Source organism: Eurytemora carolleeae, unplaced genomic scaffold (assembly GCF_000591075.1).
Source record: "Eurytemora carolleeae unplaced genomic scaffold, Eaff_2.0 scaffold324, whole genome shotgun sequence".
Taxonomy (NCBI): domain Eukaryota; kingdom Metazoa; phylum Arthropoda; class Copepoda; order Calanoida; family Temoridae; genus Eurytemora; species Eurytemora carolleeae.
The window spans coordinates 183,101-196,742 of record NW_019396266.1 but is presented as its reverse complement, the minus strand read 5'-3'; the positions used below and the strand labels follow the sequence as shown (position 1 = coordinate 196,742).

The following is a 13,642-nucleotide window of genomic DNA, read 5'->3' as shown; positions in this document are numbered from 1 at the left end:
TTTGTAAATCAATATTTAAATCTAATTTATTTTCAGATTGAAGATTTATATAATTCTCTCAGGTGAACACAATAAATAAATGTTAACCTTAGAAAATTTATCAAAAAGTTATTTATTTTTTGTAGTTGGTGGTTGCGTCTTACTCCTATGTACAGCAGTAATAATCATGTACATGTACAAGAAGAGAAGAGGAGACAAGAATATAAATAAATTTCATCAAGCAGGTTAGAGTTCTGCAAAAATTAAGTATTTTATTATAATCAAACATATTCTTTCCAGATTGTGATGCACAATGGACCCATCTTATACCTCAAACAGAAACTAGGAAAGCTTGAAACTCTATTTTAAAATATTTTTATTTTATTTTGAGATTTCTGACAGCATCGATAGTGGAATAGTTTTGAAAGAACTACGTCTCTGTGGACAAAACTTCTGGAGCTGTATTAGAACAATATTCCATTTTTAATTATATTTCTAGGGTAACTTTCTGGAGCTGTATTAGAACAATATTCCATTTTTTAATCATATTCCTAGGGTAACCTTCTGGAGCTGTATTAGAACAATATTCCATTTTTTAATCATATTCCTAGGGTAACCTTCAGCAAAACTTCTGGAGCTGTATTAGAACAATATTCCATTTTTTTAATTATATTCCTAGGGTAACCTTCAGCAATGCAATTTTGTAAAAAAAACACATTTCAATCATTTTGCACAAATATTTTGCACACATGTTTTGCACAAACATTTAATATCAATGCTAAAACATTCTCTATAATTTAATCATCAAGCACGAAATTTTAAGGAAATTTATTACGTTGTTGTAATATCAGTAACTTGAAAAATAATCCCCTACTTAAAAAATAAATGGGTGAAAGGTCTTTTTATTCTTTTTTAATGGCGTATACTTGTTTCCTTACTTTTTATAGTATCTTTAAAAAATCGATTTACACTCACTTTTTCCTTAACTTTCCTTAGCTTTTTTTGAACTGCAATAGGAAAGATATCTTTGTTTTTCTATCTTAAAAAGAGATAAATTCTGTAATTTTCTTCATTGTTTCTGCTGCATAAATCTGACGGTCAGGAACTGCAATTAAAATATTATATACTGCACAGTGGAATAATTGTTCTTTATAATATTTAACATATATAGTTAATAGTAATATATGATATATAAAATATATATAATAAGTTTATTATTATGATGAATAAGAAGATAATTGGATAAAGTTGATGCAAGTGTAACCACATTATATCTTCCATGTAATACTCTCTGCGGAATTCACGGCGCTCAACAACAGTCAGACACGTTTTAATTTTTAGTTTTTATTAATTTAAAAACTATTTGAACTCATAATTCTTGTTCTGCATAAGAGCTAAACTCAATATTTATCTCTATAAACTTTTTGATTGAGAAGGTATCCAACGTCCAAAATTGAATATCACATTTTGCAATGTTTTTGCATTAAATTGAGTATATATTATTTGCTTAAATACTTAGCATTAGAATATTTAAGCTATTGTAATGAAGGAATAGTATTCAGTATTCTGTGAACTTCTCAAATCATTACAAATCAAAACCTCAGGCATTCTTTAGGTTTGTTTTCTTTATATCTGAGTACATTTTTTAGTAAGATTGTTACTTTGAAATTTTGATTAGACATTGCAATTACCATTTCTTTAAATTCGATTCTCTTTATAGAAATCATTTTATCCCTACAGAATCAAGTATGTCTGAAAATTATTAAATCAAATCAAATAAAATGATTCTTTTTATCGGAGCTCTAATGTAATAAAGATTTTGATTCTACATAAATCAGAATAGAATTGTATGCACAGGGACGATAGGGAGATATAGAGTGTTCCGCAGACTATTTGATTATGCCAAGAGTGGGGCATCGTTGTTTTTATTTTTTTTAAAGATATTCTGATTTTTTACTTTTAATAATTTTTCATAATTCAAAAATTTATCAGTTTTCTGAACGAAACAAAATCAATCAACTATTAATGAACGAGTTAAAGGGGGGGGGGTAGATATTGAGGGGGAGGGGGGGATATTTATGCTATGCAAAACAAATTACGAGTTATTTACATTTTTCAAATTATTATAAAGCCAGCAAAAATTCAAAAAGTTGGTTTCACTGCAAAACATTTTTATATTAGATACAACTTCTAATTTTTAATTATGAATTATAAATTAAAGCTTTAAGCGATTTATTATTTCAGATCTGAATATTTAGCTGTTGCTATGTCTGATGATGATTTGCAGGATTGTGATCAGGTTAACAACAAAACATTGCACATTTTTGGAACAGCGCCGTGTCCAAAAATTTATGAATTTTGCACAATTTCCAAAAAGTTAAATGAAATTTACACCGCAAAACTTTGCGCAAATAGATTAAAATATAAGTTTCCTTATGAAACAGTAGACTTATGAACAGTAGACTTACAAAGAAGCTAAAACGAAAAGCTGCAGAACTATAAACTATTTACGCGGAATTCAGCTAGAATTCTGATGCGTAATTACTTTCAAAAGTTCACACAAGAAAATTTTTACATATCGAGGTTTAAATTTGATGTGTTTTTTTTCATTTTTTTTCATTCTTACAAAATTCGAAACCCACTTTTTCCATATTTCATTTATAATTTAATTTGTATTAGTACGTATAAATATGTCTGAAAAAAAACCATGGGTTACATTTGGAATTAGAATCTGTCTCTCTCTCTCTGTTAAATAAGTCTGAATCCTGAATATCTACTTTTAAGAGGATATCTACTTTTAAACAGAATACCTACTTTTAAACAGGATGTCTTCTTTTAACCAGGATATCTACATTTAAACAGGATATCTTCTTTTAAACATAATAACTACTTTTAAACAGGATATCTACTTATAAACATAATTTTTAATGAATAATGTATATAACAGAATATCTACTTTAAATAGGATATCAATTTGAAGACAATATATCCTCTGCTAGGCAGGATATCCAATTTTAAGCAGAATATCTAGCAGACGTATAGGAATGCACAAAGGACCGATGAATTGCAAGTATTGAATATTTATTGCCTTGAACAGGTCAGATAATTCAGAATATGCAATATGCATAGCAACGGTTCTCAGACTTGTGGGTAATATTCAATAGAAATAAGTACATAAATTAGTTGTAGTTCACTTATATATATTCCAAAATTATATAATTTTTTTTTATCGAAATCTGTGATTTTCAAAAGACATACATTAGGTTTAAATAACTTAACTTTGATTATGCATCACGTGACTTTGATTATGCATCACATAACTTAGATTATGCATCACGTGACGTTGATTATGCATCAATTGAAACTATAAATAACAAAATCAAGTTTTCCAAACATTTAATAAAGTTTGAAATAGAAACCTTTCCGGGCAAACCCTTATAGGCATAAAATGCATTTATTTTATTTATTTAAACCATCTAAGCAAAATATATATATAAACTAGACTGGGAACCCATCTAAGCAAAATATATATATAAACGAGATTGGGAACCCATCTAAGCAAAATATATATATATAAAAACTAGACTGGGAACCCATCTAAGCTAAATATATATATAAACTAGAATGGAAACCCATCTAAGCAAAATATATATATATATAAACTAGACTGGGAACCCATCTTTGTCTGGAACTATTTGTTCTCTAGAATAATCAACCCACTCAATTTAGAGTTTTTAACCAAGCTATTGGCTTCACCCATAAAAGTTTAAGGCAAACCAGTTCATGAGCTATGATTGGACAGAGATTACTATTCTTTACGTTTATACAGATATACAATCTACAAACTGAATTAGCTAGTTACATATGAAAATCTTACATATATGAGATATAGAATTCATATGTTGCACATGGTTCTTTCAATAACAATATATTTTTCATACATTTTATGAACAAAATGGCCATGAAATATGTAAAAACCCTTTTTAGAGAAAAAAATACATTTAATAGATATTTTGTAAACTGTATCGTCACAAAGACCGATCTGAAAGGGACTGAAGGCGTAATTTTAAGCGACCCTGCATCCAAAAATGGGTATGCCATATTTACAACGGTACCCTTTAAACATTTGACTAATCATCGACGGTAGAGAACTCCGTGTGTTTATCTCTGAAACGGTGTTTAAAATGCCGTCAAATTAGAGTGTACGCCAGCCTACTATTTGAACTCGGACGTTAAATATACAAATGAATTCCTCCAACATGGTTTAAAAATTCGAATGTAAACATACATTTTCTGGAAAGTAAAGATTATTATTTCTTATATATAAAACTGCATTCAAAAAAGGTTTTGAGGGTACGGTTGTGAATCATACATGTCATTCTACAAATGGAATGTCACTTGAAAAAAAAAGTGGAAGGTAATTAATACTGACACATACACCGTTCTTCCCAATCAACAGAAAGAATTATAGATAAAGATAGATTGCGCATAAGACGACATTTTTCATCTTGAAAGATATAAATGTACAGAGATGTTTTAAAGATATTTTTATTATATAGATTAACTAGGTTGGTTGTGAACATTGGCTGTTCTTATGTCATTGAGTACTTGTGGTGTACATGAGTTCTGTAGAGAGAAATTTAAGTTAGTTTAGTCCTTCTCATGTTCTTCTTCAGTTCTCGTCAATATGATATATTGCTCAGTGAAATATTGTTGTTCAAATAGATCAATTCCCGGAGTTATTTTACACTCTATTATGAAATCCATTAAAACACCAAACCACCCCGCTTGTCACTGAAGTACACTTTGACCCCTAGAAGTATGAATTCGCGGACTGTACAGGGTGTCCCACATCATATTAGACCGAGAACGGGTCTAAATTACGATTTTCGCGACTAATTAGAAAATTTCATTAGAATGAATCATTTTGAAAAATAACATAAGGCTTATCTAAGAATTTTCTTGCGGAAAATGATAAGTTTTTCGAGTATTAAGGGTTTATTTTGGTGTTAAAGATTGGAGATAATCTAATATGATATGGGACGCTCTGTACATAAGCTATCTATGTTTATTTATTTATTTATGGGAAGTATAAGATTTATTCAAAAATAATATTAGAATGTTTCTCCATATTAAGAATGAGATGATGAATCCTGGTGTGAGAACTGTACCCTGCAGGATCCAAGCAGAGAAGACAAGTACACTGCCTGATGTTCTAGATATTGGTAGGCCGATCCTGTTTGAAAAGGAATTGAGTCTTTGCCACAAACTTTGATATTCTAATCCCTTTATTTTTGCAACTCAATACCGTAGACCTTAGATATTTCAAACTATGAGTTCTGTTAAATCAAATAATCTAAATTGGAAATATCAAAGGTTTACCCTATTATGTTGCTAAAATATAAGGATTAGAAAAGTTTAGCCAGTGGCAAAGGCTCAATTCCTTTCATTTGGTATCAAACGTAATAAAAAATCTATTTGTGCAACAGTTTTGATGTTTTCAAGAGAGATAAACTCTTAAAAATCATTTTATAAAAACATGAAGTGATTGTTTATCTATTTTTCGTTTTGAAACAATAAAACTGTTTTTTCGGGTAAACGATAAAAATGTTTTTCATTTTAAGCAAACATCATTCAGAGCAATTTGATCATCACTTAGTTTAAAGTATTCTATAGATTCACTAACAAATGGTGTGTTAGTGTTATAGAACGAAGACAATTTAAAGCTGTCATTTCCTACTTTTGATTTTGGTTTATGAATAAGACTTTACGCTTCTGTATTACACATAAGCCTTCCTCCTGAGGTGTCTGGTATTATTAATATATTTATGTCGTAAATGTATGCATAATTCTGCCAAACATTTTATGTCAAATAGCTCTCCAAAACTGTAATTATGGAATTTAAGCCATATAATCTAAATGCAGGCATCTAAATATTTGATTAATTTTGGAAAATCTTAAAGGGAGTGTTCGCTAAAAATGAAAGGGGGTATAGGCTTGCGGCGAAAAATAAGTCCTTTTGATTGCTACTAATATTACTTCTATCTGTTGCGTCAATAAGGAGAAAATTGTTAAAAACGACTAATACCGAAGAACGTAGTGTCCATACAAATTCAGAAAAGATGCAACATTCAACTTATTCAACATTCAATTTAGTAAATTTTAGATAAGAAAAATGTGCCTTAAATCTCCAAATCAGTTTTTTTCTGTGGTTTTCTCTTCGTATTTAAATATACTGAAAATAGAGGGAACACCATATTCTTGTCAATTGAAATGTTTAGCATTTATATTATGATTATCTGGTAAATGTTATATATATATATATATATATATATATAAGTGTTTGAGAAGAAGGAGTTTTCCTCCTTCAGGTTCATACTCCTCAAGCAGGGGACAAATAATTGATAACAAGATTGTTCAATGAAGAAAAAGACAAGATTTCTATGCATGTAATGGGGAATGGAAACATATAGATATAAATGAATGTGGTTTTGCTCTTGTATAAGGTAAATCTTCTTATCTGAGATTACAGAGTCGGGTTTAAGGATTAGTTTGCACGTAATGGTTGTAATAATAGTTTACAGAGAGATAGTTTACAAGGAAAATATGTACAAATGAATTATAAATATCAAAATTGAATAAAATGAAAAGTAATTTTAAATAATAGCATTTGATTCTTTAAAGTGAAATCTTAATAAAAATCGTCTCTAATTACAAATCTTTTTTATGAATTAAAAACGAATCTTTGACATTTAAAAATTAGATTACTTGATCCAACATTCAAATTCATATTTTTTCAAATTTTTATTTAAATATAAAGCACGAGATATTGTAGTACTATGTATAGCACAGTTACTATGTGTAGCATAATTAATAGTTTGAAATAGGTCTTAGACATTGGGTTTCATAGATGGATTAGAATTATGGATTAGAATTATGGATTAGAATTATGGATTAGAATTATGGATTAGAAAATCAGACTTGTTGACAAAGACAATTCCTTGGTTCTAATAAAAGAATAAAGTTCAATCAAAAGTTTTTAAACTTAAATTTTCTGATCGTGACAAAGCCAAACTCAAAAACTCTGTGTTTTCAAAAAACAAATTTGAAATTTGTTGATTTCCATGGATTCCAATTCGGATTTTTATTCTCTTGTGTGTTGGTAGAAATATAGTTTGAATTGTAAACCGATACATTCCTCCTTGTTTTAGATCTGGTGGAGCCTAAAGTCCAGAGAATTGGAAGGAAACTAGAAATTAATTCCTCGCCGTATAAACTAAATCTAAAGGATATATCTTCAAACCATACCTCGTCCGACCCAGCTACAGATCAAGATGTTAAGAGGAATATTATTCCTGACGACAAAGATGATAAAATATTAAAAGAGTTGTTACCGGATATTGTTCAAAATGAAGACTCTGAAAAATATGTTAAAGTTACAAATGAGGAAGAGAACCAAAACATCGACGGTATTGTTTCTACTAAAATTAGATATAAACGATTTGACGAGGACTTTCTGGAACCAGTATTAGGATGTGAACGATTTCAGATTCGTCTAGTTGACGAAAATTATTCCACTTTGAAAACAAGGGTAAGCATTGGATATATTTTACACTACTATTAGGAACAAGTTTATTTAAAGGGAGTGTTCGCGAAAAATTAAAGGGGGTATAATTTAATTTCAAACAAATCATTCAGATAGTACAACCTATAGTCATCGATTATCTTTCGCCACATTTGTATAAAGTTTATATTTTATAATATTTTATTTTTTTTAGAAAACGTTTTAACTGATTTCGAAAAATGTGAGTGGTCCGCGGCATTCTTAGATAGTTGCGCAAGCCGCAAGAGAAATAATCAAATTCAAAACAAATTAATTAAGAAATATTATAAAATATCAACTATAATATACAAATGTGGCGAAAGATAATCGATGACTAGAGGTTGTAATATCTGAATGATTTGTTTGAAATTAAATTAATTTTTTACGGTCTAAGTCGTATGTTGCAATTTTCTCAATTTGTATGGACGGTAAGTTATTCGGTATGAGACGTCTTTAACAAGTTTCTCCTTATAGACGCAACAGATAAAAGTAAGATTAGTAGCGATCAAAAGCGCTTTTTTATCGCATTAAGCCTATGCCCCCTTTCATTTTTCGCGAACACTCCCTTTAAGACGAGGTTATTAGCATGACTTTGCGCTCTCTCAACTTCTTAAGTTTTCTTTCATCAGCTAAACGAGTAATTCTGTTTGGTTGAATATTTGTGTGGAACTTGACATTATTTAAACAAAAACTTAATCATCAAATTTATTTTAATGAAGTAAGGAAAGGGGGATTTTTTAATTTGTATGAGATAAATCATATTTAATATTTACATATTTGTTTACGAAAACATGAGAATATCTTTTTATCTCAAGTTCCAGTGTGTGCAGACCGGAACTAAATGTGCGAAGACCGGAACTAATCGGAATATTTTCTCGTTTCAGAATATCACAGATCTAGACTTGGATAAGAAAAGAGTTACTTTCTCAATACCGGAGAGATATATGAAAGAGTTTACACCAGACAGGTAAAGCAACTAAACACTAGTCTTAAAGAGAGTGACCGGCAATTTATGGTGGTTGAACTGAATATGTAGTATTGTGGACACATTTGAGACATATAAAACTGTTCTACGACGTACATTTACTGAGTTTGATCTCAAAGTCGACTTTCAAAATCATCTTTTTGTGTGAATACATTTTGAGAATCTGTTTTTTTAATTATTAAATAACGATGAACTAATTCTACAGTAAAATAATAAGTTGTTTAGGAACAGGTTGAGAAAATAAAAATTAACTCTTATCATCAAAATAAATATAATATATTCATTTCAAATATATTTTGGTCATTCAATTTCTTTTTCCCAGCAACAATTAGTTTGGATTGAGCGGAGAAAATTGTCCTCTTCATACATGAAGATTTTCAATTGAGGATTCACATAAAACAAACTTTTTAAAAAAAAGGGTAAATAGAAAAGTGTTGCTCCTATTTTTTTCAACCTGATCCTAAGCATTCCTACATTACCGCTCATTCCCTTGAAAGGGAGTTAGCGGGTAGACATGGTAGCTGAGCTGTGAGTGCAGTATAATAAAGATTGTTCAGGATTCAAGTAAATCCTAAAAATGTCTCTACAATACACTGCACTCTCAGTTCAACCACCATATCTAGTCGGTCACTCATTTTAAACTGCAGTTTTCTAATCCTTACATCTTTGCTTCCTTTTTTAAATAAGTCAGAAATAAGTACTTCCTGAACAGGCTGCGGGGTTTGAATCTACGAATTTCTGGAAGGGGGGGGGGGTGATTTATGTTTATTTAAGAATGTCGTAATTGGTATGATGTCCAAACTATGGGACACTATCAATTTTTATAGAAAAAATAGTTTATTCTTTAGTTGGTTACAATTTTGTTACACACATTAAATACGCTAATGTAATTTCCTTTGATTAACATTGTGAGATATACAATATATAATATGTAATCCAATATTAACTTGTAAAACTATACGGAAAATAAAAATATTTAGTTTTAAAAAAGATTTATGTTTTTCTATCTGAAAATTGATATATTTTAATGGCAGATAAGATTAGATTGATTTGACCCTTAAGTTAAACTTGATTAAGTTAGATTAAGCCTGATTGTTCTGAACTTTTAGCATAAAAAATGTATCTATTTCAAATAAGCCTATAGCTATTTGGATAAAATATTTTTAAAGTATTATAAACTAAATTCTAAATCAAACTCAATTGTATCGATCACTATCACAGTGGGGATTTTAGATTATACTATTGTGAACCAGTTTTAACATTACTTACATGAGTTACATGGCTGTCATTTTCATTCGATGAGGCTCAGCCTAAAATTTCAGCCTTTGATAGAGTAGATTGAACTAGATTAAACTGTATTGGACTGGACTAAACTGGATAGAATTAGATTTAACTAGTTTATCCGAACCATTTATTTTCTTTTCCGATAGCTGACTCTTTGAGAAAGATCTATAATTGAACTTCTGGTATAAAACCCTGCTCTATATTTTACTTTTTATTAAAAAGATTTTAATATATAAATGGTTTGTTCCTCAGCACATGAAATACTATCTTATTCATAAATACTTCACTATTTGGTAATATCCATTATTAATGTATGCTATACTCCGGTCTACGGCTTTCCACCCACCTATTCTTGTAAATGTAAATCTCCGTCAGAGGACAACCCAGGAGGATGCAGCGAAAATAACTTTTTAAATGTCGTATTTTTAATGAAATATTGTAAATAAAGTCAATCAAAGGGCAGAATTAATCTCAGTACAAATCCCTGACATTCTGGTATGACAAGGGCCATACAAGGTCCCACAAAATAATGAGCTAATTCATTTTCGGTTTTTGCGTTTAAATTCTGCCAATAATTTATATTTTTTGTGAAAATGTGAAATTTTAGAGAGGATATAGACGGAGAGAGGATCCTAAGCTTGGAAGAGGGAAAGAAAGAGGAGAAAAAGAAGGCAAAAAAGAAGAGAAATAAGATCAATTCTTCCCCAGAATCCAAACTTGGAGATGAAAACAAAATATCAGGGACAAACACATTCTAGAATCAGCAGATTTTGTAATATTATATTAGTATTCCAACATGTTTTACAAATTTTTTTTAAAATCCAATACAATTTAAGGTTTTTTGAACAAAAAAAATCAATTTTTAGCCTATGTTGCCCTTAGGGTACCCAAGGTTTCCCTCATAAAAAAGTTCAGCCAATTCGGTCTGAATTATTTTTGTTTTGTTTTACGATGTACACAAAGAGAAAATGTTCACAACTAATTTAGAAGATGGCTTCGCGCCCTCTCAGGCTAGAAAGAAGGGCGCGAAGCGCCTTGAATTTCTAGTATATATATATATGTTAAACCATGTTTATTTATTGATGAGGATCAAGAGATCTGAAACAATTTGTATTAATTGAAAATAACAACTCAGAAGCAGTTCTGATTAGTGCTTTATAGTCAAATATATATATATAGCTATAAGAGCTATCATAAAGATGAAGAAGAAAAACTTGTTCTTACTTATTTTCACTATAAAATGTGAAATGAGTTTCTAATTTTTCTTGTTTACCATGTTATTTTCTTGTTAATTGAACGTTTGTTTTCCAGCTGAAGAGTATAAACATCTAATCCAGGATCTGGCAAGAATGAAGGTTTAACTACAGGGAAACAAATAAAACTGTAAATAGGGGAGGCGACATTTATTTCCTTAAATTTGATGCTTTTATTAAGTAAATAGTTTTACCAGAAAAACAACCTTTCGAATAAAATAAGTCTGTGTAAGTGTATCTGTACACTGCACATTTGTATCGTTCATGTTCATTATTGGACTATTTCAAATAATAAATTGAATCTGACAACTGTCTTCCCATTCTACAGTTTTATGAGTCCCACTGTATACATTTTTATTCTATTATTCATAGATATATGCTGATTGAAAAATGTAAATTTAAAAAAAAAACTGTTTTTCATTGTTTTTTTTTATTTTAAAGGGGCTGTAATGTATACATAATAAAGAATTATACAGTATGGCATGTTAGATTCAGAGCTTACCTTTATAAAATAACCTTTGTCTATTTGTCTAAGTAACTTTATATGAGGAGCTATAGTTTTTTTATATTTCAAAACATTTTACATTCTAACAATGGCTTTCATTTTCATATTAATTGAATTTCTAAAACTACCTAGGAAGCATGTGACCGACTAAAGCAGACAAACCTACGAGCTGAACTAGAAACCTTAAACCAAACCATCAGGAAAACATCAATACTTTTTACAACTAATTATATCAAACCTTGAAATCCAATTAAAGGAAATACCAACTTCAATTTAATCATTGTGCTAGAGACAGAGCCAGGGAAATTACAGTGCTCGTCAAAATATAGAGGAAGGAAGAACCAGTGTAGATAAATTAACATTATCTGAAACCTCACCTTCTTTCATTACTTAATCTAAACAGGGTTGTAAAGTGCAGTGCAAGAACACCGGCAAAAATTAACCAGCTTGGCAGTTGGCGTCAGATATAATTTTTCAACATTTTTTGTTATAGCTCTTTACAGTATACAATATATGTATATTTTACAACTATAACGTGGTTATTTCTAGCTTTATTTTTTAATTAAATAATTTGCAAAATCTTAATCTATTTATGCTGAACAAATTGCTCTTTTGTTTCACAGTTTCGGTGCTTAAATGTCACCCACACAATCCATTTATATTCATTTCTTATAAGGTTTTTCTTTTTCTTAAGTATTCATTATTGTAGTAAACTGGAAAAGTCGGGACTAAGGTTTGTATTATGTTGATTAATTGCACAAAATCAAATATTTTACTGCCTTTTGACCAACATTTTGTAGACAAAGTTGGTCATGGGAACCCTTGGTTCCCTCTAAAGTAGTTGTAAATAATTATAATCTCACGTACACTCATCTGATATCTTTTTATTACGATCAAAACCTTTTTTTATTCTGCATAAAATCATCTGAATTAAAATTAAACTTGTATCTTATTTTCAGTCAGAACGTTGGAAGTTTAAAGGAAAGATACCAGTCTGTTATAAGTAAAGTAGCTACAGCAAGGTACTTTGCTTTATTAAATTTTTTGATTTTTTTAAGTATCAGTATCAATTATGGGCATTTTATTGGAAAATTCTTTTGTTGCCAAAAAAACAGCAAAATAAAAATCTTTTAATATTTATTTTTATGCCTCATTAGATTAATCATAAAACTATTAATATAAATATAGTTGTCTGCTGAATATTGATGTAAAGTTATATATCAATGATTATACATCATGATTATGATTATGGTAATGTTTACAATATAATGATATACAAGCTAACATAACAGATAGAACTAGATTAAATATATACTAATTGTAAACATAAACATAAACAAGACTATGGATATAATAATGAATCGGCAATTTCTTAAAAGCACAATTCATCGAATCGTAAATGTTTTTAGTTATTTTTTATGTTTACTTTGGGGTTTTAATTTAATTTAGTTTAATTTAATTTAATCACTTTCTAACCATTTTTTCGTTTGTTAAGGTTACCCAGCGATCAATGTGGACTTTCAAAAATCTCTTTTTTAACTGAAATCGATGTAATGGATGAACAATTTATTGATTTAACTTTGCGAAAATAAATATTTTTTTTGTTTATCTTTATATAAAATTGTTGTACAAATCTCAAAATATTTGACTTTTTATGTATGAAGTTACACTTTTGTCTATCGTTTTTTTTTCATTATCCAATGTTTATAGGATCCGTTTAATGTCAATGCAGTTCAATTAATGATCAGATTCAGTTCATATGTAAATATTTTTAATTAATAATAGCATTTTTTTGGTGCAACCTGACTGCAAAAGGAATGATATCTGAAGAATTTTTGGGCCGTTTTTAATCCGCTCTGAATATTTTGCTCTTTAAACTCCTGTGTCCTTCCAACTCTTTTATTCCCCCCCCCCCCCTACCCCTCCTTCCCTTGTGTCGTTTTGACTTGACACAATAATGTTTATGATGGGAGAAAGAGATGATTTATATACTGCGGTTAGTATGCAGCAGTATACGGTATACAGTATACACT

General features: G+C 29.5%; 1 protein-coding gene across 1 annotated transcript in view; it reads left to right on the top strand.

Annotated features, from left to right (window-relative positions):
• Nucleotides 1–13,217, top strand: part of LOC111699705 (uncharacterized) — a 37,229-nt gene extending 24,012 nt beyond the window's left edge. Inside the window, exons 16-29 of the mRNA XM_023470432.1 lie at nucleotides 37–62; nucleotides 126–224; nucleotides 280–325; nucleotides 1,529–1,594; nucleotides 2,224–2,278; nucleotides 5,117–5,204; nucleotides 7,191–7,570; nucleotides 8,467–8,549; nucleotides 10,459–10,592; nucleotides 11,163–11,206; nucleotides 11,742–11,809; nucleotides 12,319–12,342; nucleotides 12,569–12,631; nucleotides 13,105–13,217. Coding sequence (XP_023326200.1) covers nucleotides 37–62; nucleotides 126–224; nucleotides 280–325; nucleotides 1,529–1,594; nucleotides 2,224–2,278; nucleotides 5,117–5,204; nucleotides 7,191–7,570; nucleotides 8,467–8,549; nucleotides 10,459–10,592; nucleotides 11,163–11,206; nucleotides 11,742–11,809; nucleotides 12,319–12,342; nucleotides 12,569–12,631; nucleotides 13,105–13,201 — 1,273 coding nt within the window. The 3' untranslated portion in view covers nucleotides 13,202–13,217. The remainder of the gene's footprint in view (nucleotides 1–36; nucleotides 63–125; nucleotides 225–279; nucleotides 326–1,528; nucleotides 1,595–2,223; nucleotides 2,279–5,116; nucleotides 5,205–7,190; nucleotides 7,571–8,466; nucleotides 8,550–10,458; nucleotides 10,593–11,162; nucleotides 11,207–11,741; nucleotides 11,810–12,318; nucleotides 12,343–12,568; nucleotides 12,632–13,104) is intronic.
• The last annotated feature ends 425 nt before the right edge of the window (nucleotides 13,218–13,642 follow it).